Consider the following 21,411-nt stretch of genomic DNA (forward strand, 5'->3'; position numbering starts at 1 on the left):
ATTTCGTCAACACAAACATGGCCGATCATCTTTTTGTTGATAATTCACGTTTCAAGGAGGAACGCGGTAAGATGATTAGTGTCGCGGATCCCTTTTCGTTTCTAAGCTAATCACTCTTGTTTGAGTAAAGCTGACGTTAAGTCTAATTTTTCTTAAATACTTCTCAGACGGTGTATTCTCTGTAAATACACTCGGTCGACAAATAATGTATCTGTACTAAGTTCGTACAAACTACCTAAATTGGAAACTGTGTGGATTTAACTTCCAGAATAAAGGTCACAAGAGTTAAAGGTTCGTGAAAACAATTCCGCCCCCTTCAAACTATCGAAGATGTCTTGAAACAATCATAAACGAAATTCAAGTAGGTGAAGTCTTTTTTTTATGCCGAAGTGGTGATAATCTGATTTTTATTGTCTCAAGATTATGATTTTTTATTTTCCATGCTACGAATATGTTGAATCTTCTAAATGCTGTTTCTATCTGGGCAACGCTAGCAGCACACACAAGCAGTATTCGTTTGATATCTACGTAGCACTACATAGGAACTTATTTGGGTCCTATAGAGGCGATGTCAGGAAATTAATAATGTAAATAATCAATATACAACTAGCTAGTGACACCATGGTGTGCAATTAGGTGTAGAAACGTGAGTCGGAAAGCGCATATTTCGGTAGCCAACGCCAACCACTCGGTCCATCGACGCCCTTCCAACTAGCGTTTCGCCTCAAAACGCTGTTATCTCAAGATTTGAGTGAAGATCGTCGATGTAAATATCTAAAACATGTTAAATACGAATTGAGAAGATGTAGCAGGCCAAACGGTGTCATTTTCTGTTACAGGCCCATAATGATTAGGCCCCTCTATCATTTCTGGTCGACCCTGACGCAAATATTAATAGAGAGTGCTTTTAATATACACGTATTATTTAGTTTAGTAGATTTTGCAACACATAACCGTACGGAGAATGGCTCACATCAATTCTATAAGAAAATTATCCATAAGAAACCTAAGGGGCGCATTGATAGATAGCACCATATATTAAAGCTGACGAGTTAAAGAATGGCAATAACTTGTGCGTCTCAAATCGAAGTACCGATTAGCAAAGGTTAGCATACAATTTGCTAGATGGCTTATCGTGCATTGTATGTTACTTTTCACCGCACTGTATGACGACCCGCATATACGACTTAGGTGCTTTAGTTTGCTTATTATATTACCTTACTATTAATAATTAGACAACGTTGTTCGAACGTCGGACACAGCATCGCCTCTCGGTCTATTTTTAAAGCAGAATTCTGCAGAATTCCTGACCCAATTGCCTCATGATTGAGAAATCAATCTCATACCGACCCAGATTCAACAACTCGTTCGAATGAATGTTTCCCATATTTACGACCTGCATATAAAATCAAAGGGGAATGAGTCTCCATAGATTAGCGAGGGTGAGAGAAGTGTGGTCAGTGTAAGTGTAACTTGACGGAGAGGGTCATTCGAGGAAAGGGCGAAAGCTTAGCGGTTACTTTTTTTCATTCATCTACTCCAATCTTGTGATCCAAACAACCTAAGTGCAGCCTGATACATTCTTCTAGTCGTTGGGAACGAACGGTGGCGTGCAGACGAACGCCTTTTGGTGCGTTCTAGCGCTTGTTGTCACGTCAAATTGTTAAAACATTCGATAAAAGCGCTGACGTATTGTACGTTCATAAAGTTTACCTTGAACATGAAACGTTTGTTGTGACATATAGCAAACAATTAAGACGCTGAGGTGAAACTGACTTGGAAAATGACTAGGATAGTGCTTAGCCCGTTCATGCATTTGTTCCTTGTATTTCAGTATCTCGTTTGATATTGCCATGAATTGCCCAATGAGTGACTGGTCGTGTTCAGTTCCCAACAAGCTGTTAAGTGAACCTCCAAAGCTAACAGAAAAACAACTCTGGCTTTATTGTGTATCGTTGGAATATACCTGTGAGACAAAAGAAAAACTCTTGTTGTCGACGCTTCCTTGGTAGAAGATGCACTGACACTTGACGGCGACAATGAGGCTCGCATCACTTCCGGGTGTCGAATTGAAGAGAGGGGAGTACGGGTCGCAAATATACTTCCCTCTAATGGTCCTAATTTCAGTTACTTTAGTGACGGAAGCTCGATTAGACGGTGAGATTCCGCATCATTTAAGAAGACCTGTTGAGCGCTACAGAACGAGGTGGGTGAAACGCCGATCATCACCCTTGAGGCTTAACAAAGCAATGGCAGTTCTTATTTATTGCTAAGACTGTCAAATTTTTGTTCACTGACGGCCTATTTTGCGATAGGAAAGTACCTTTCGTCATCGCCGTTCTATGCGGATTACCAAATTTACGTTTAGTATAGGCCTGAAAGATGGGTACATAAAGTGAAAGTGACGAAAAATCTTAACCAGTTGCTATCAGAGCGTCATTTAGCAATACTTGGTAGCTGTACTGTTTGTAATTTAGCTGCTTTAAAACGGGTGTATAACGTGCGAGATACGTCGTCTTGTAAACATGCACGTTATCGAATATAAGGAGGTAGTTACGGCAATTTTAGTCTACGTATAGGACTGCATAGAGGAGCTGCTGAACTTGGCTAGAATAAAAGCTCAATCTGTTTTACTATCTAAAACGTTTCAGCTTCACACCGGACGAAACAGGTCGCATAGTCCTTAAGCGTAGCACCAATCCGAGATATTGACACCGTATATAGATGTGCACAATGTTACACAAAAATAAGTGCTTGATTATATATTGTGTAAACTCATGACACTCGGTAACGGTTTTCATTTGATCCTTAAGCGAAATGAAATTTCGCCCAAGAGCCCTTTAAGTGGATATTGTTTTCCCTTATCCATGCCTTCCATGGCTGGTTTTGGCATTTCCTAAGAGTAATCTTCATCAGATCGACTTATTTCAATCGCACCAAATTCACAGTATGACCTTTTTAAAATCAGAGTTTGCGTCACGCAGCAACTTGGTAAGTACTATCCGCGTTGTTCTTTTCGCTTTTTTTTTTTTGCAAAATATCTATTCGTCATCCCAAGTGACGCAAGTGAAACGAAACCAATCTATTTTATTTTGGCTTTTTTTCCGCCCATGGTCAGCTCTTTGACAATGATTTACCTATTTAAGTTAACCATACACCAATACATGCTGGTCCAGAAGAGGCATTTCCTGTAATACAGGTAGATCATGCAGATTTCATCTGTTGCATCGAGAATGATCCCGGTTTTTTCTAACGAAAATTTTGTATTTGGTAAAACTGTTATCAACCTCGGTGAGGTCGTTATGAATAAGGTGGTCGTCGCTGGTTATGGTTTGGATGAGAGCGCACTGTTTTTAAGCTCTGCGTGGGCACTGATACGCGCATAGCGCTCGGTAATCTTATCTGTTAGAAGTAAAAAGCATCCTATACCGAACTTCGCAACTGTTTCCCGAATTCAAACAATTTGGAGGCTAATGGATGACAACAAGTTCACCCTTGATGCGTGCAGACAACGGCTTTTCACCGTCACAAACAGGTTTTTCTACCTGGCGGGCAGAGTTAACCATGGAAACGCTGGTACGGACCTGTAGGACTCCATACATCCGTTTGTTCATCGAATTTAATTAATTCTGTATACTTTGTCACGCATTGAAACGTGCCATTAGTAAATGTACAGCATTGAAGAACTATTTGGACCGGCTTTATTTTAGCGGTTATGGTCAAAGTTATCTGTCTAATAAGAAGTTTCCATATCGTTCCGGAGCAATGTAGTATAAAATAACTTCAGTAAAATCCCAAGGGGGAAATGTTTAATGTTAAAGGTTTATTCCATTTTTAACTGTGACTAATGCCAAAAAAGTTTTTCCACTTTATAAAAGTCGTCACCAGCGGTATTATCGGTTAATTCTGATAGAATCAAAATATATCATAATATATTCATACATACGTTATGAAATACTAGTCTAACATTTAGACACTGCGTGATATAATCCATCTAATAGCTTTATGCACTGTAAACTTATCAATAAGCGTGATCGCATGTTTTCGACGATCTTACTGATCATGCTAGCTTGTCTAGGCCTAACGGTACGGTAAGGACCAGTGGCCTTACTGATATTTCGGATCTGCTTCGCGTCTTTTTCAGATTCTTTGCCCGGTCTTCTGATACGTGATACTATCGTACCATTGGTATATGATATAACCCCTGATTTACCCTGATACTGCACATTCGTTCTCCATACTTACATTTACTTGACCCAGCGACTCGAGTGACTTCATCCAGATCTGTTTTCGGAATCGAACCAGCCCTTTTAAAATAGCTGTCTAAATAAGTACATAAATATCAATATCAGAAAAGTCTTCCAGAGCTGAAACGGTGTTTCCATAACAAAAGCATAAAGCTGAGCCAGTCAGCACCGAATTTTTAAGCTTAATAATCGTGTAGTCGGGAAATCTGCCAATGGCAGCATTCGAATGTGACTGATTAATTTTATTAATTAATCAGTGAACTTTTACACTGCTGGGTTAAGAATAACTTATTCGCTGAGGTTCAAAGCGCACTATTTAGCTAATCCCCTGTCCGATGTCCTGTCCAAAATTCTGCAAAGTATTCTCAGAAAGCTAAGAAAAAATGTTTAAAGTGACAAATAGTCACAATCGAATTGGCTGTATTAGTATTTTGTAAGAAGTAACGTATGGTTTTACGCATGGGATCGGTTTTGAATATAATGCTCTGCTAATTAGGGCTAGTTCTCGAAAACTCAGCTAATTTCAAAACTGAACTTCCGAAATAATAAAGAAAAGCAAGCGACTAAGCAAACTTCAGAAATAAATATTTCGAGAACAGTCGCGACGCGAACATCATCATCCTACTACTCTTGGGGGGTTTCACTACCCGCCAGAACAATCGGCAAATTGGGAACCTTTGAGGACAGAACAACGTCGCTTGTTAAAAATACGACGGTGTCCTTAAGCTTAGAACGTCGCTTAAGGTCACACCGTAAAGAAGTGATACGTCAATTTGAATAAAATGACTATAAGACGATACGAATCTAATTTTATATGGACTCAGATATGGAAAAGTAATTGACTTAGAGTAAATGGCCAGACGGACGCACTTTGTAGTAAATCTTATTTTACGATCTTAGATAACGCATCTTCATACTCACGAGCAAGCCGATTTAATGGCGAGATGGGCATTGTCAACCTTCACAATAACGGCTTCTTGATGCAATCACGACTATTCGGCTCCTTTTGCATTGTGGATTTTCCGCAGCGTTTACCGTACAAAGGTCGACTCTTCTCTCTTCTTCTCGAACAAGTTATAACACAATCATTCATGTTCAGAAATCAGTCGGTTCTTTCGGAGGGCCGATTTCCTTTTGGCTTTCTACATTGGACTTTTTTTTCAGAGGATGACATTTGAACCTGCAAGTTTCCTCTATGCAGTTGTCGGTGAAGTCCTTTTCAAGATAAGACGTCAAGTATAGTTGAGTAGGCCGTGGCGGAGGTCTATGGGTAGAGTACAGTTATACGGCAGCAAGTTCGTCAAACAGAGATTTAAGCTGCCCACAGGCTTAAACTAGTTTATAGAGCGAATTATGCTTTGAAATAATCTAAGACTAATCCTGAATACAAGTTGAACTTGTTATCTCTCAATGAGAGTCGTTCGATTGAAAGGCTTTCTAATATTGTATCGAAATTTAAATAGTTAGATAAAATGATAAAGTTAAATTAGGGAGTCACTGTATGAAATTAGTATCAACAGTCTTTTGTGTAGGTGAAGTGTTCGTTAATTAAGAAAAAACCTGCTGTTTAATACATTAGCTTCGCAGAGAAACTGTCAGTTTCCAGTTTGACTATTGCAGGTCTTAGTTAACCTGTTTCGTTCTGCTTTGCCCGTTCATTTAACATAATCGAAGTATAAAAATGACGGAAGTGAAACGCGTTGTCATGGTCTGAGGACTTTCATCATGCTTGTATATGAAGGAAATTACCCCATCAGACCCTTGGCTCTTCGAAATTATACTACCAAAAGATATGCAAATGCCGCTTTATAGAAGAAAAGTTAGTTAAAAAGCCGTATAACTAGAGTGCTCTGTGTAACACTTCGTATAGATACCTATAAGCCTAACAGAATGTTTACATTTTGTGTAACGTTTTTTGTTGAGCGCCTCGATACGCAAACTTCGTCATGCGAGTTTGCGATTATATGAAGAAACTACATGTAATTACAAAGCACACTTTAAGTTCTATACCTGCTAAGTTCTTTTTTTTTGTTTAAGATAGTTACTTGGCTGCTTTAGGCTGTTCCCCTTGGAAATTCTATGGGAATAAATGAAGACTTTTCCAATCTTTGATTTATAATAAGGTCACCCAGTCACTACGCTGTGTTCTATGTCAGCCGCGCGTCACGCGATGCCACTGTGAGTGGCCCTCAATGTTTCTAACATCGATTGAAAACTTTTTGGCGTTGTGCGTAGCCTGGATATTCTCGCAAACGTCACATCAGGTTCTTGACTTCGAGACCAAGTGCCTGAAGCTCCATATGATATAGACCCCTTAGAATGTCGCAGTAGAGAGCGATTCGTCATTTTTATATCAAAATAACTGTGGTTGTGATGGAGGCTCCTGCGTACTCCTTTAAAATATAGTAGAAAGCATTTGCTCTTCTTCGCAATCCAATCGCAAACTAAACAACAACGTTTCAACCATATAGAATCTTAGAAGATTCTTAATATAAGTGTCATCGAAATAAACGTTCGGCGTCCTCACTTGTCGGAGTCGATACCCTGCGAGCAGATTTTACGTAACAACTCGTTTGATAGCTGATTGTTAGAATCGGATGTCTATATCTATAATCTTTAGTACAAATATAAACAAGTTGCATAGCACGGAACGCCTCGATTGGCTCTTCTTCTCTACGTGGCGCTATTCAAGGAAAGCGTCTTTGAACATAAGCCTACATGGTACAGCCCTCAGGGGCTTCCGCGTTGATCACAGGTCCAATTTTGGTTTGGTTCATGGTATGATTTATTAACACATGCTATATGGCAGCAAGCACATGCATCATATGAACAGCACATGTCGGTTTTTTGTGTAGTTTCTTCCATGCTCCGTCCACCATAACACCATTAGCAAGGAGCTTCATGTCGACCTAAGTCATCCGTCTTTCCGTTATCGAAGGTGGGCATTTTTGAAAAGCCAAAACGGGGTTCAAAATATTCAACTAATAACGCTGTATCCGTTAGCAAATACATGCAGCGATTACAAAAGGATGTAGGCAGGCCCAGCGCACCTTTGAGGACAGAAAGGCTCCCCTGATCCAGTCTACACGGCCCTTCTCCCAGATGAATTTGATGTTATATGAAGCCATTGGTACGAGCTTAATAGAGAAGAAACATACTGCCATATTCAAGAAGAGAAACAACGGCTTTTTTATGGTAGCGCTCGCAACTAATGTCTTTCTGACTCCTTCTATTACGTGCTTGGTATACAAGGTTCTGGAACAAACTAAAGTCAGTCCTAGGTTGCAAAAATGTTTTACGTATCCCAGAGGCGAGGAAGGCCATCGGCGACTGTCATTTACTGGTGATGGTTCTGGTTTCTGGAACTTTACGGCTTTGTTCTTGTTCGAGTTAATTTCTAGGTCAACATTTATTATGTCCCGTTTAAGGCGGAACAATGTCTGCTGAACTTGCCCTGAAAATCGCTAAATTATTTACGGTATACAGTAGAATATCTGCTGTTACGGTCTCGCGCTTTCTAATTTTTCTGCTTGGAGGACTAGCAAAAGTAAAGGGTTGAGGTTATCGCCGTAGGCCACCTCTGTCACCCCTGGTAGTTCCGCCACTCCATCTTGTATCGTAATGGGATATAAGCCAGATGAGCTTATACGGAACCTCTGCCTTGGCGAGTTTGAACAAAAGCCAATTCTTCGGTTCTGTGTCGAACGTCGCTCTGGAATCGGCGAATACGGTATAGATAAACAGTTTGGCGCTCCTTGCGCTTACGAGGAGTATCATCTTGACAAATGAACATTGCTGACTTCCTTTCACGGAAACCGTGTCGTTCAGCCGGGATCATGCCTAGGACTTTTAAAAACGCGAAGGAACGCTTGAAGAATATGGTTGATACTTTGTGATAGATCTTTCTTGCAATTCCTTCACACAAGCTCGGTTCTCGTTGATCGCGTTTGCCTTGCGGGATAACGGTAAGTAGAATCCTCTGCCACTTGCCCGGTATCCTCCCATAATGCAAAAAAAAACGTTGTAAAGGACACTCTAGCACAAAACTATCACTACTGCCTGACTGAGATGTCCGAGCCAGCCTGATCTGTACCAGCCGCTTTATATGGGCTTAAGCTGCTGAAGCGCTGCTGTCAACTCACCGACCGTGACGTGAGCGGCTATCGCAGCCTCCATCAACCTTACCTACCTGTCCCACACTGCGATGTTCCGTACGGGCTCCCTCGACATGATGTTCCTAGAATTGCCTCTCTGCCGAGAATAAGCAATAAGGATACCTGATTTTATGGAGCAGGGTGGACATCCTAGACACTTATAGTGATATACATTCACTATATTCGTAAAACAATGGAGAGAGAACGCATCGTTGTGTAGACTATAGCCAGTTGGCGGGTATCCATCTGAGGCTGGAAAGCGTTTCTGCATGTATCGTGTAACCCTGAGCTATTACGATGAGGTTTGATTTTACCAGTTTTGAGTCTTCGGGTATCCCTAGGAGCGGCACGGTGCGAGTTGACATCGTGTCTGTTTGGAATGAGAATAGTTCACTGACATACATTCGAAGCTTCTCTCTGTCCAGCAACCTTAGTAAAGCTTGAAAATAGCTATGTACATTTTTGGGAGGGACACGCTTAGCCATAAATAGTTCATTTCTAAACGGAGCTCAAACGTGTAACGAGTTTCTTGGTTTGCGGTACGCTTTTTCGGAAACAGCCAGGTTGATCCTGAGCAGGTTGGAGGACGTTATCGCGCCAGTGAGTGTCAGTTTTTTTTTCTACTACGTTGCAGCACCCAGAGTTCGCTGAAGTGTCAATCAATAGCCTCGCTCGATTCTCCCCTGTTTATCTAGTCTTGAATTGAAGTCGCTTGCCGTCAGTGTTGATGATCCGGTAACCAAAGCATTCAAACATCGCGTCAACTTCTACCCTACTATTGGTTTAAGTCTATAGTTTTGTAGAACAACAAGGCTGTCCTTTGATGTAAGTATTGACCATGATATACTGTTACGTCACCGTTGGCCCTTTCTCTGTGTCCTGGTCTACCTGGTGCGTCTACTATGTAGAGACCTGGTGTTTTGAAGGGCGTGTTGAAGGTCGAGGGTGGTAGAAAATCTAGAGCGGACATCCTCACAGTTGTATAGCGTGTGAGCTGGCGTCTCCAAAGCTTCTCTGGGACACTCATTTACCTGGATCGTTGAGCTGATCACAGGACGGCGGGGAGGTAATCAAGTAAAGTTTCTCTCCGCGATTCTTCGCGCTCTTTTGTGTCATCCTGTTGTCATGGTCGCCGAAATCTTAGTTTGCATTTTCAATCAATTTTGCTTAGAACTGCCGGTTCGTTTCCGCTGTGCTTCGAAGCCAGTCGACGGCCTTCAGTGCTGCTTATTGGCGCTCGATAAGATGCCCTTGGGGCGGGGACTCGAGGCGAATGGACAGTACATGCTGATGTTTTCGTTTCTCAGTACTAGCAGTAGTTTTGCGATGGATTTTTCGTCTGAACCACCCTAGCCCTATTTGAACTCTTGTCCGATCAGTATATTATGTTGCTAAGCGTGTAATCCCACCTGTTTCTTATGCAAACACAACAATGCCAGGCCGCGCCTGCTTCGTTGAATGGTCCACTACCATCGTATATCCCGCAATTACTGTCTTCTATTCTACAGCAGCTACTGCACTCTAAACAGATACTGAGTACAAAAACAATGTTTATGATTAGCGTACCTGTGACTTATTCCCATGTCGTTGCTAGCGCGCAAAATGTCCACAACCAAAACTGTGTCGAGGGGGCTGTAGTTGGTCCGTCTTGTGGCGTCCCTTGGTAAACCATCTTTCGAGTTTGGTAAATTTCAATGCGAACTAGTTAGGCCACTTTTTGAGGCCGGTCCCGGAAGCAGTAGGATTTGATGGAAGGATGATAGTTCAGTAGGAAGTTGCGTTCTTTGATGGCTTTTATTTAAAGATTTTACCTTGTGCAGGGTCATCGCGTGACACATGTCTTGCTACGTAAAACACCTTACGGTAGCTTTCGCTTTATCTACATATGTACTGGATCCTCTAGATGATATCACCGTTTTCCTGTGTATTGTTATAATCTGACATTGGTATATATTTATCAAGCAACACTATCGTCCCCATATATACTAGCCGTTGTGCCTACGAATAAAATATTTTTTTGTTTTTAACTACTGCGAAAATTATTTACTTATATTTATTATTTATTACTAACATACACATTTCGTCACTGAAACTACGTCGAGCTGATACGTTGCTCTAGCTACAACTTTACCAGTATCATGCCATGCTTTCCTACACACCGGATATAAGTGAAATTACTGTTCATTAGTAAAGTTTTCTAGGAATGTTTTTGAACAGAATCAACATAATGACGGTATCCTTAAATCTTTCTTCAGTATCTTCGTTCTAGGGCTCTGAGTGCAATGAAATGGTCCAGTCTAAAAGGAACCTGAAATTAGGAATATATACATTCGGGTTTACTCAGGCCCCTGTTTACGAATCTTGGCTCTATTTGTCTTCTAACAGCGTATTATATTCGCTGATATTATTAAGTAAATCAAGAAACATTAAATAAAAACAAAGAATTGTGTCAGTGTTGCTATCAATTCCGAATACCTACAACCTTATTGTAAATCAAAGAATAATAAAGAAAAAAGTAAACTTGACAAACAGATCACGCCCGTGAATCATCCCTTATATATTAATTCACGTTGGATAGACATACGAATGTACTGCTCAGTTTATCCTGGGCAGGCTTATAAAAAGGCGCACACTTCTTAACTCCTGGAAATGGGCTCGTACCTTTTGTCGTTTTGTTTGCTACACACTGCACCACCTTTTTTTGGTATGTTGCTTTCGGAGGAAAATTTAACCCTCGAGACTTCTGACGGCTTTTTTTTTTATAAGGGACACAGATTCTTTGCCATAATTGGGACTAATGGACGTGTTAGGTGGACGAAGGTCGTCCGATCCAGTTAAACAGATTATACTCACGATTTTCTAGGATTTTTCATCTTCTCTCTCAGGCTTCATACGCTTCTTCTTTTCTACTTAAGTTCAGGAAATTTTAGGTTGCAGGAGATGCATTTGTTAAGACAATTCTTTGTTATCCTCGCAATGGCAGCCGACGGGGTTACAGCAGAATGGCTTTACGCAGTCAAAGCGATCGAATTCACACGTTTAGGGCTGCAAACCTTCGTAACCATTCCTTTGGAGAATGCCAATGGTTATGCATATACAACCACATAAGATCATGGGTGCGGTTTCACTACGGCCTTCCGGACATTTTCTATTAAAGCCTGCCTTCAGTAATCTGCATCTCCGTTACAATCAGGCCTAACGAACCTTACCAGGTCATGTCCGCAGTGATGTTGAGAAGTCCTTAGTCTACGGTCAATTTTTCTAGTGACGAGAGTTTTGTTAGGACATTTACCCGTTTGAATTTCTATAGAGATTAAGAAGCTTGCCAAACTCTGACCATAGCTATAATGCCACTGCATATAAGTCAGTGTTAGAAAGAACTGCGAGTTAATTATTTCCGGTCAGTAGCGGTTACTGTAGGAACAGTCATGCGGAACTCATCGGTGGTTTTCGAAATTGGGTGCATGTACATACAGACCAGAATCGTACATAAGTTTGTTTGTGTTGGACAAACCACAAATGTTTACAGGACGGCTATGCCATTAGCATCGGATTTGCCATTTATGCTCCTAAATATTCTAGCTGAATATTTAAAGATCTGGACAGCTGAATAATTATTCATTTCAGCGGAGACCAATTCGATGATGGCTGCTAACGCTAAACAGGACAAATACCAGGCTATAGCAGAATATTTGGTTCGGCTTTAATTTTTTTTTTTGGCAACGACGTCGAGTTGTCCTTCTTGGAAAATACCCGTTTGAGTCCTGCTCTTACTCAGGTTTCGACAAGGTTTTTGGTCCAGCAATCTGTTACGAGCTTGAAATAATTGTCAACATTTATTGTCATTAGAAAGAGAACCATATAAAGTAAATACATGTGTATGTTAACGAAGCGATCTACTATTAGATTTCGGCCCTTACATTCTAAACATTATGACGGATTGCTAAAATAGAAAAAGCACAAATTGGTATCTTCTCTCCTTTCCGAGCCTCACGCCGAGATGCACAAGGGTTGTTTTTTTTTTATCAATGCATACAACATGACATACTCATGATTAAATAGTTAAAAACAAAGCAAAAAAAGAGATTGTTTTTGTGGAAACAGGTTATCCTGTCGTATCGACTACCTCATTCGGTACCCATTCCACTAGTAAAAATGACCAATTCCGCAAGGACTGCGACTCATCAAGAAGTGAGCGAATGTCAAATTGGAACAGAGAAGTCATTCTTCTAATCGATTTGTATAGCTACCGAATATCATGGCCAACAACTGAAACGCTGTCAGGTTTTATAGTTAACTCGTACCTGCCTCTTCTACAACACGCATGTGCCGCTGTGTAGCAATGTCGGAAGCATATGCTGTTTATGCTTCGGGGTTCAATAGAACAGCCTTTAAGAATCCAGCAGAAAATAGACCACCCTGCTTATCGTTCAGATGTTAAGATGCTGTTAGATTCAGGCTCAAATTGACACCATTTCTATGTCCCTCAGGTTAGTGCGAAGACCTGTTACCATCGCACTTCCAAAAAGACATCTAGGAAAAAAGAGAATTTCCTTATAGTCATATTACTTGAATGGTATATTCTGCCATATCATTAGTACTGGTGTTTCTCGAACCCACGTGCCCAAAATCCACTGAGGTACAACCGCTATCTTCAATATGAATCGACATAGGGCAATTACGCAGACTTGCTATGCTTTCCACGAAGGCAAAGGAAGTTAACTGAAAAGACAAACTGTAGCCCACTATTAATCGAGGAACTGGAGTTGTGTAGATCATCGGATCAGACAAAGAGATAATGATTACCGACAAGTTACAGACTTGTCAAATTAGTTTAGTAATCTAGTTTGATGAACGTAGCAATAGCTCATTTCGAACGTTCCTGAACTAAATATGAGATTTGGCTGGAGAAAAATGCTCCTAAAGCAGCTAAGGTAATATGAAAGCCAAAAAGCTTAATGAGCGACCCAATACATGCTGGGTACAAATGGGACAAAAGTTACAAACTCATTATGCTTTGAACTTAACTTTTTGCGCTTAGGCAGCCTTCATACAGTATTGACAGGATAGCGTTTTGCGTAACTCTTTTGGTACATGGTGCAATTTGGGAAAAGTATTTATGCCTAAAAAAATAACCATATTCTATAGGTGTATTTCGAAGCCAGTCAAGTTTGTTGCGAAAAAGGCAATAACGTCAGCCCTGTTCGATTGATAATATCCTGCAAGAGACTACTATAGGGATGGCTTAGGCGTATAAATTATGAGACGTTTTTTGTAAATAAATTCATTATATTGACAAACTTCGTGCGTGCTCAGTTATTTAGTAGAACTCTTGAACGTTGACGCCGACGGCTTAGCAAGGCCTAGCCTAAAGTGGAGAATAGTCCGAGACGCAGTAAAACGAAGGCAGATTTTTGCGTCTAGTAACATCTATGCAATACGATGGATACGGGCGTTTCAGAGACGCTTTTTTAAAAGATCCGCTACAGATGAAAAAATCTTGACTCTGCTAAATTTAGTTTTAATTAATTTTTAATGGAATTTATCTTAATATAAATGTTTGTGAATAAACGAAGTTCGACCCACAGCGGGAATCAGTGCCTGCACGTTTAGAATGGTATAATTACTTATTAAATATGCTCAATATTTAGTCATCTGCGTGCTGATCGCAATGCTCATCTCTGAACTTCATTGGCAATGCGCTGCTAACAGGAGCCTCAATTACTGTTATTCCTTTAATAAGCGTATACTACCAACCGCGTATACATATAAAGAGTAGACATAATGAATAAGTAAGGGATATTTACTCGGAGCGCCCCATCAAAAGTTCCTCCTGAACTTCTGCTTTCATTTTAATTTTAGAAAGGAACTATATTTTAACGATGACAATAGTCGCATTTAAGCTTTTTGATACTGAACGAAACATTTTTCCGTTACGCATGTAGGTTCACAACTTATTTTGCTTTTCTATCCCAGTATATACATGCATAGAAATGGGTTTAATGCAACGTTAGAGTGATTTGTGGTAAGTTAATCGCGTGCTAATGTTCGTGCTGAGTGTTCTGTGACATAAAAAAGGTAGGTAACAAGTACATAAGGAAATCAACGATCTGCAAAACTAAGCACGTGTTCGTATCATTGATTGTTGTCCATGTATGGCTTGTGATGGTCTAACCCCACCACTTCAATGGGACCCTCCGACAATTGAGGCCTTTGCTATTCACTGTTAGACGAATAAGGGGATGATGAAAAGCCTGATGTCAGCAGGCACCTTAGTACCTGTCGTCTATGCTGCCGTCGCCCCTATTTTGTATTATACGACCAGTCATCGCTTGTTGAGACTCGAGGATATTGACCACGCGCAGTAAGCAGTAACGTCCAGTCGATCGGGTTCAAAATGGTCGGTATTTAGCCGAATCGTTAGGTGTCACTTGATGACCCGTAAAGTCGGTCTGAAGAATATCTCTACAACCTAACTTTGATACTCGCGCGTCTTACGCGATTCGAAGCTTGGTTCCGAACTGCTCCGCGTTAACCGTGTAAATTCGTTTGTATCGGCTTTCAGTACTATTGAATCCTAGAAGAAGAAAGATCTGCACTTGTTTACTGTTTTTTCGCTGGAAGATTTTTAGTTGACATGATGAGATTTGCGTTTGAAATCGCAGTGAGGCGAGGAGTACCTGGTAGAGTTTGCTGAAACTGGTTTGAGCGTTTCAGGACGCCTGCGCGCCCTCGTGGGTGAAGGACGAGTATAGTAACCTTGAAAGATTTGCGCACAGCTAAGAGTTAGCCCCCGCGCAGACTCAAATCACCTGCATGTATTAAGAAACATCTTAAAAACAACGTAGTAGGTAAATAACCCAGATTTACGTAAACCCAGAAAAGTGCTCCTGGATTGAACATGAGCATATTATTGTTCACACGACTGCAAAGGAGTAATTTTAGAATCACATTGGTACCGGGGACGAAAAAGGGGCATTCTACGATGACGTTCAATGCAAGTTATTAAAATTAAACGTAACATAGCAAAGTAAGTTGAAAGCGAATTCGACTCAGCAACTGCGATTCAATATGATTTAAGGTGAGCCTGTCACCATGAAAGCATTTCAGTGCACGCGGATTTGTCGAAGCGAAAAAATTGAATCTACTTCAGACTAAAATCCTTTTGCTTCTGAATCATGGTCCTAACCTCGTCCTATCGAGTCACAACTGTTCAAGCCTATGCAGTGTGGCCTATAGGATAAGTTATTCTAAATATGGGACAGAAGTAAATTCGTGAATGGGTCGTCTCTTACAACGCTTCTTTCTTTTTTTTTTTATTAGCTGTCTGTCCTTCCAACAGCAGAGAAAGGCCATAGAAACTCGAAACAATAACTTTAGTAGTGGACATCAGCTTCAACTACAAGGTAGCACGATTTGATTAACACTAAAAAAAAAAAGTGTTATTTTGGCCGGCCTTATGTTGAGACGGAAAAGGAAAAAAGGGTTTTTCATGCAGGTCCCATAGGGTTAACACAACAGGCATAGAGCACATGTTGCTTAGTGTCTCGCAGTATGGGTCGACTGCAATGGGGCTACAGAGTTTATGGCTATTTTCTACCATACTAGCGTCGCAATAATAAATCGCAAAAATAAATAGCAAAATTGCTATAGAAAGCTAAATGATAGTCCTTCTTTTAACCTGCAAGAATTTTAAGACCCGGTCAAAAAAACATCGTCCTGCTTCTCGGATCTGTACACTAGGCTTCGCTTTTAGGCTAAGAGAACAATCGGTAAACGATTGGCAATGCGAAAAGACGGCATAGTATCTATTGGTCAAGATTCTGTTCGAAGCTATGCATTTGTCTACTCTTGCTCTGTGCTTCTGGCTTTTGGCCACTTTTGGTGGTCCAGTCTACTATCTGTACCTTGCAATGATTACAGTTGCAAATGATTTATCCCGAACGTCAATTTCGATATAAACCAAATAGACCGTCAGGCAGATGAACTTAAGTTGCGCATATATAAAGCCAGCGGTTTTTCGTTTACAAGAGACCCGGCATTCTGTGTATATATAATGTCTACTTTAAAAAAATATTGCCGATCGAGAACCGTAAACAGGCAAGGTGTCAAGCAAGAGGAACCGCTGGTGGAAAGAGACAACTGACGCTTGATCCCACTGCGAAATAGTCATATTTATGACAATAGGTTACCGTACAAGATCTAATTAGCCGTGTTACGGGTAAGGATCAGCTGCCGGGAGCGACACGTAAGGTGCGTTACAGGTGCCAAAGCTAGGCCAGCTGCATTGTGCTATCAGTACTGATCAGTCAGAAATAGTATATAACGTATATCTTTTTTTTAAAATGGATATCACGCGTCTGCACTGAACCAGAAAAGTATGCAATGGTCAAGACGAGCGTTGAAAGGATAACGGATTGGATATTTGGTTCCTCATCATTAAGACCAGCGATAGGTAATATTATGATGAAATGGATAGATTTATTCTTCCTTTATCTTCGAATGAATTTTACTTGTATGACTAGTGAAAGCGGATAAAATATCAACGATCATATATGTCGTATTAAGCTGTTGTTTTAAAAATTATTTTTTATACAAAATCAGCTACAAAATTTGTAGTGATGACAATTATCTATTACATCAATAATGGCTGATCTACCTTTGACTGCACGTTATGATGTAAAAATTTGGAAGCGGCATTCTCACAATCACTGTGCAGTTTGTATGCTTGATTTGTTGTCAATGGCAAGACTTTGTGGGCTGATATTTCTGCTGGGATCTCCAGAATCTGTTGATCAACTTTTTGAGGAGCTTGTTGACAGTTTAACCGCCGCTCTTCACAGTTATCCGTGAGAAACCTCACTCTCTTGAGATTTTTTCTGCAGGCCACAGATTGCTAAAGGTCTTAATTATGCGTCGTTGTTTGTTCAGACATAGTACCTGTTGCTATAGGAAACCGCCTCGAGTTTGCCGTAAGCGTCCGCTAAGAAATCTGTTTCTGACAGAGTTCATTGTTTGTTCATTTGACAGAGTTCATTGTCAAAGGCTTTCTAAGCCAATTTTGGTACTTGATAATCTTCCAACACTCGGAAAAATGTACAAGATCAATACGATAGAATTTGGTCCTATAATTTATGTGAATTTTGGCGAAAAATTGGTTTTTACGAGACATTTACGAGTTACTTATGCAGAATCAAATGAAATATTAAGATCATTGAACTTATAAATTTTACCTGTGGACGAACGAAAATAGGACGATTGAAAACCGTGTTCGGCTCATGATAAAAGTTATTTTTAAATGTCATCAGCCTGTGTCTGTGTTAGAATACAACTAAAAATAAATTGTGGAGTTTTCTATATATTTAAATGCAGCGTACTACAATAGCACTTTTTTTATACTAATTTATTGTTGTTGAATTATCTAAGAATAAGAATTATCTTGAAGGAAAAACTTGCTACGATTCATTACAGATTAAATTAAACCCTGGAACGTTACAAATAACCTCATCTTCAAAGGTGTTCGTTTATATGCGTAACGTACTCGAGTTGTTAACTAAACTTTCGATAAATTTTAAATAATACACATGTGTATATTTTTGTAGGAGGGCAAAATCATTTTCGTATAGCTTTGTAGAAGGAAGTACCGACGGCTCACTGAACGAAGCTTACGCGTATTCATGTGCAGTTGTTAAGCCTATTCATAGCGGACAAAAAGGCGTTGGAAAAAAGGGCCCAGTGGATATTGTGCGAAAGGTTTTGACGGACTGTTTCTGGGAAAAGCTGTGGTACGTAACGTTCGCGTAGCGCATAGCTTTGCACATCGTGCGAATATTACCAGCCCTAACAGGGCTCAAATACATTATTCCACTTTTCTAATAAAAAAAAAAAAAAAAAAAAAGAAACAAGAAAACAGCGCATGTCGTGTCCCCTGTTTTCATTTGTGCATTAGCGCACGGATTCGCAGAGGATACGCGTTTATGGTGTGGAAGCAGGAAAAATTCTAGTTAGAGAAACTGGGTTGACAGGACTGCTAACTAGAATCTTCCGTGATGCTATTTATGTTCCAGGTACATGCTCATTGAATTATGCCTACTTTTAATCGAGCCGAGCTTTAAGCCGAGTAAATTGAATGAGATGGGTATATATTGCCTATTGGATTATTACTATACCTTCACTTAATAAGAAGCATACAAGTTAAGTGCACTGAAGTGGAAGAAAGAGGTTGCAGCAAACTTTACTTTGAATTGCTAGCTTTAAAGCTCATCATTAATATTAACTAAAAAAAAACGGCGACAAAAACTGTCCATCGTCATAAAAAGAAACTATTCAATTATAGATGGTTGAAATCTCCTTCTTGTTAAAAATATCACAATGCAGCACGTTTTTGAAGCCTCAATTAATAGAAATGCTAGGACATGGTCGAACCTTTTTTTGTTGACTTTTGTCTCTTTGCCGAGAGATCTGCACTCAACAGAAAATGGAGTACTATTTATATATAAATTCAGTGTCCATGTTTTAGATTATCGATGGATCTGTAACAACCGAGACAATAGGTTTTGGTTTTTCGGGAATTATTTCTAAACATATTTATGCCTTAAGTGCCCCTATAATATATATATGTGTGTGTACGTTTCGATCAGCAGGAGCTTTTAGCATTGCATAGTCGTGTTATCATGACCACTATAATTTTTTTCACTTGAACATTAACGAAGCGGGCGCAAATCCTCCAACAGAGTTAGCAATCAGGGATACTTTCCAATAGTCAAATCACTTGTGAGCTTACGTCGAGCTTTTAGGACCGAAATTTAAGGCCATGCATAAATCTGCCTTTATTAGCAATTATGCACCTCCGGACAAATTACTAGCCTACTCAGGTATCCTCGACAATACGTGGTGTCAATAAGTAGAATGGTTTACTTTTCACCATTTCATCCTACAGAGGTTCTCCGGAACGCTTTATTGAGTTGAAAAGTTTTCCAGAACTTGTCTATTGAATGGGGTATAGCTTCCGTTCTCCGGTGGTTGTATGACCTCTTTCCCCTCTAGCGAATCCCAGCCCCAACTAAATGCTACGCTAAACAAAAGGTTGATAGAGATCCAACTTTGTTTCGTAGAGAAACGTCATCAACTACTACGGTAATTTCGCCTCGATAAAATCACCACTACTCATTGAAGTTCGCAAAGGACATCTGAAGTCTGTGTAGAGGCGATAGAATGGTGGAATATCGAAACGGCCGGCACGGGGGCAAACATTTAAACCAAACATGCGGCGCAAGATCTGCAATAACCGTTACAGAAGCCTCTGAAGCTGTCTCTGACCCTCGGTGGCGCATAATAGCTTTCGAAAGATCTACAGTGCACAAATATACGAAGGCGATCGAAGGGTACCTTTGATCGCTTTCATTATCTCGTCTATTCAACATCCTCGAACTGGCACGTTCATTTGCTTTGATGTGGTGAGCTAACTTTTAATTATATGAATGAGGCCAGGCGGGCGACGACTGTGGATACATAGACAGGTTTAACTTTCTGTCTTAAACTACACAAGGATTTGAAGGTAAGCGCGATACAAAGAGCGACATCTAAAAACAAAAATGTATTACGAACGGTGACGAGGTTAGAACAAAGAGCTGTTGTAGGATAAAATGGAGTAGTGTGCGTATTACTATATGATGGCCGTATGCACAAAAGTCAGAAAAACTCAACGACTGATGAGACAGGATCTAGACTGAAGTTGCTTGAGGATTAGCTGGCACCGCATCAAGAGTCACTGTTCAGTGGACTGATATTACTACATCGTATATTGAATAATATATGATGGACTTAATAGATGGCGCAGAGTTTATCATGAGGTGAGCTCTAATTGTCCTGATTTTTCCTGAAGAGTGCTGGTGTATTGGATGTAAGATCGTAAATAGCATTCACGTCGCCAATTATCTAGGCTAGCAGGTAACTAACGATGCAAATAAGTGTTTTTTTCTATAACATGCATTTCGTTTGCGATCAGTAACGGAAGGCAAACGAAATGAGCGCGGATGTAAACCTCGTCGCGACGTATATTTAAATTACGTATTATACATAATAGTATTTATTTGAATATTACATATATAACATTATTCCTTTGGATTTAGGTTGTAATGCACTTCAATTTTAGTATAAGGCTATATATAAGCCGTTAGGCTTATAATTTTATATTATAAGCCTAATAGCTGCCGGCACATAAATTTAGGCTACATGCTGTAATTATGATTTCTGCCATTGAGTGCTAATTAAGGTGTTCGCCTTGATGTGATTTTGTGGTGAGAACAAATGCTAACTAACAGGTGAACCGGCCTTGGCTGGTTTCTCAAGCATTAAGCCACCAGCAGAACACATTACCTTCTATCGTATTGTTACTTTTACAACGTACCGCGTTATTAAGTGTACTCCATCAATTCAAGTACGGTAGAGAGGCCTTTTTGAAGATGCAGAAGAATATATTAACTTTGCATGGAGACGTAAGCTCACTCCGTTAATACCCACTAAACATTCCAATCCCAGCTTAATGAAAGGAGTTTTCTAACTTTTCTAGAGCCCACTCGCTAGAAACTGCATTAGCAACACCTCAGTGTATTCTTATCCATGTAAAGTTCTCCTATCAAATCTGAAATATCTGCCCCAGGGTCTGCCTAATGAGCTTCTTAGATGAGCCACACCGTTTGTTAGATCATTTCTTTTTTAAATCTCAAAGTCTTATAACACATTCTTATGTGTCGCACGCTTGTTCCACTTCTTTTCGGACTATATCATCTGCTTAGTGGTGTTTAGTGCTTAGTTATCTCAGGGCGTCGCCGTCACCCCCTTTAACATTTGGCACCTCTCGATGGCGTGTACCACACCATCTTTTCCCGCATAAAACACAGGTGTCAATCCGTACAATGTATGTTTCTCCATATCTAGACAGAACCCAGGCCCACCCCACGAGTCTGTCATATTACTCCTCAGGTCTGAAATCAGTGCTTTAATTCATT

At 40.2% G+C, this 21,411-nt stretch overlaps 1 protein-coding gene and 1 long non-coding RNA gene across 9 annotated transcripts in view; one reads left to right on the forward strand and one right to left on the reverse strand.

Annotated features, from left to right (window-relative positions):
* The first annotated feature begins 1,564 nt into the window (after positions 1–1,564).
* The window catches only part of LOC111259186 (glycine receptor subunit alpha-2), an 84,974-nt gene continuing 65,127 nt past the window's right edge, over positions 1,565–21,411 (forward strand). For all 6 annotated transcript variants that reach the window (XR_002679462.2, XM_086967780.1, XM_086967778.1 and 3 more), the window contains exon 1: positions 1,565–2,206. Coding sequence is in view for 5 of the 6 variants with exons in the window: in XM_086967780.1 (XP_086823906.1) it covers positions 2,040–2,206 (167 nt within the window). In the remaining variant the exon portion in view is untranslated. The remainder of the gene's footprint in view (positions 2,207–21,411) is intronic.
* Positions 11,619–18,792, reverse strand: LOC147753679 (uncharacterized). Of its 3 annotated transcripts, none has more exons than XR_015310472.1 (4): positions 17,061–18,792; positions 14,681–15,213; positions 12,706–13,136; positions 11,619–12,207 (listed from the first exon to the last, which is right to left on the reverse strand). It is a non-coding gene; the product is annotated as an uncharacterized LOC147753679 (long non-coding RNA). The 3 variants fall into 3 exon arrangements; XR_015310471.1 differs by having other exon boundaries at positions 11,619–12,217; XR_015310470.1 differs by lacking the exons at positions 11,619–12,207; positions 12,706–13,136 and having other exon boundaries at positions 14,204–15,213.

This window comes from Varroa jacobsoni, unplaced genomic scaffold, assembly GCF_002532875.2.
Source record: "Varroa jacobsoni isolate VJ856 unplaced genomic scaffold, vjacob_1.0 scaffold_303, whole genome shotgun sequence".
NCBI classification, from domain to species: Eukaryota; Metazoa; Arthropoda; class Arachnida; order Mesostigmata; family Varroidae; genus Varroa; species Varroa jacobsoni.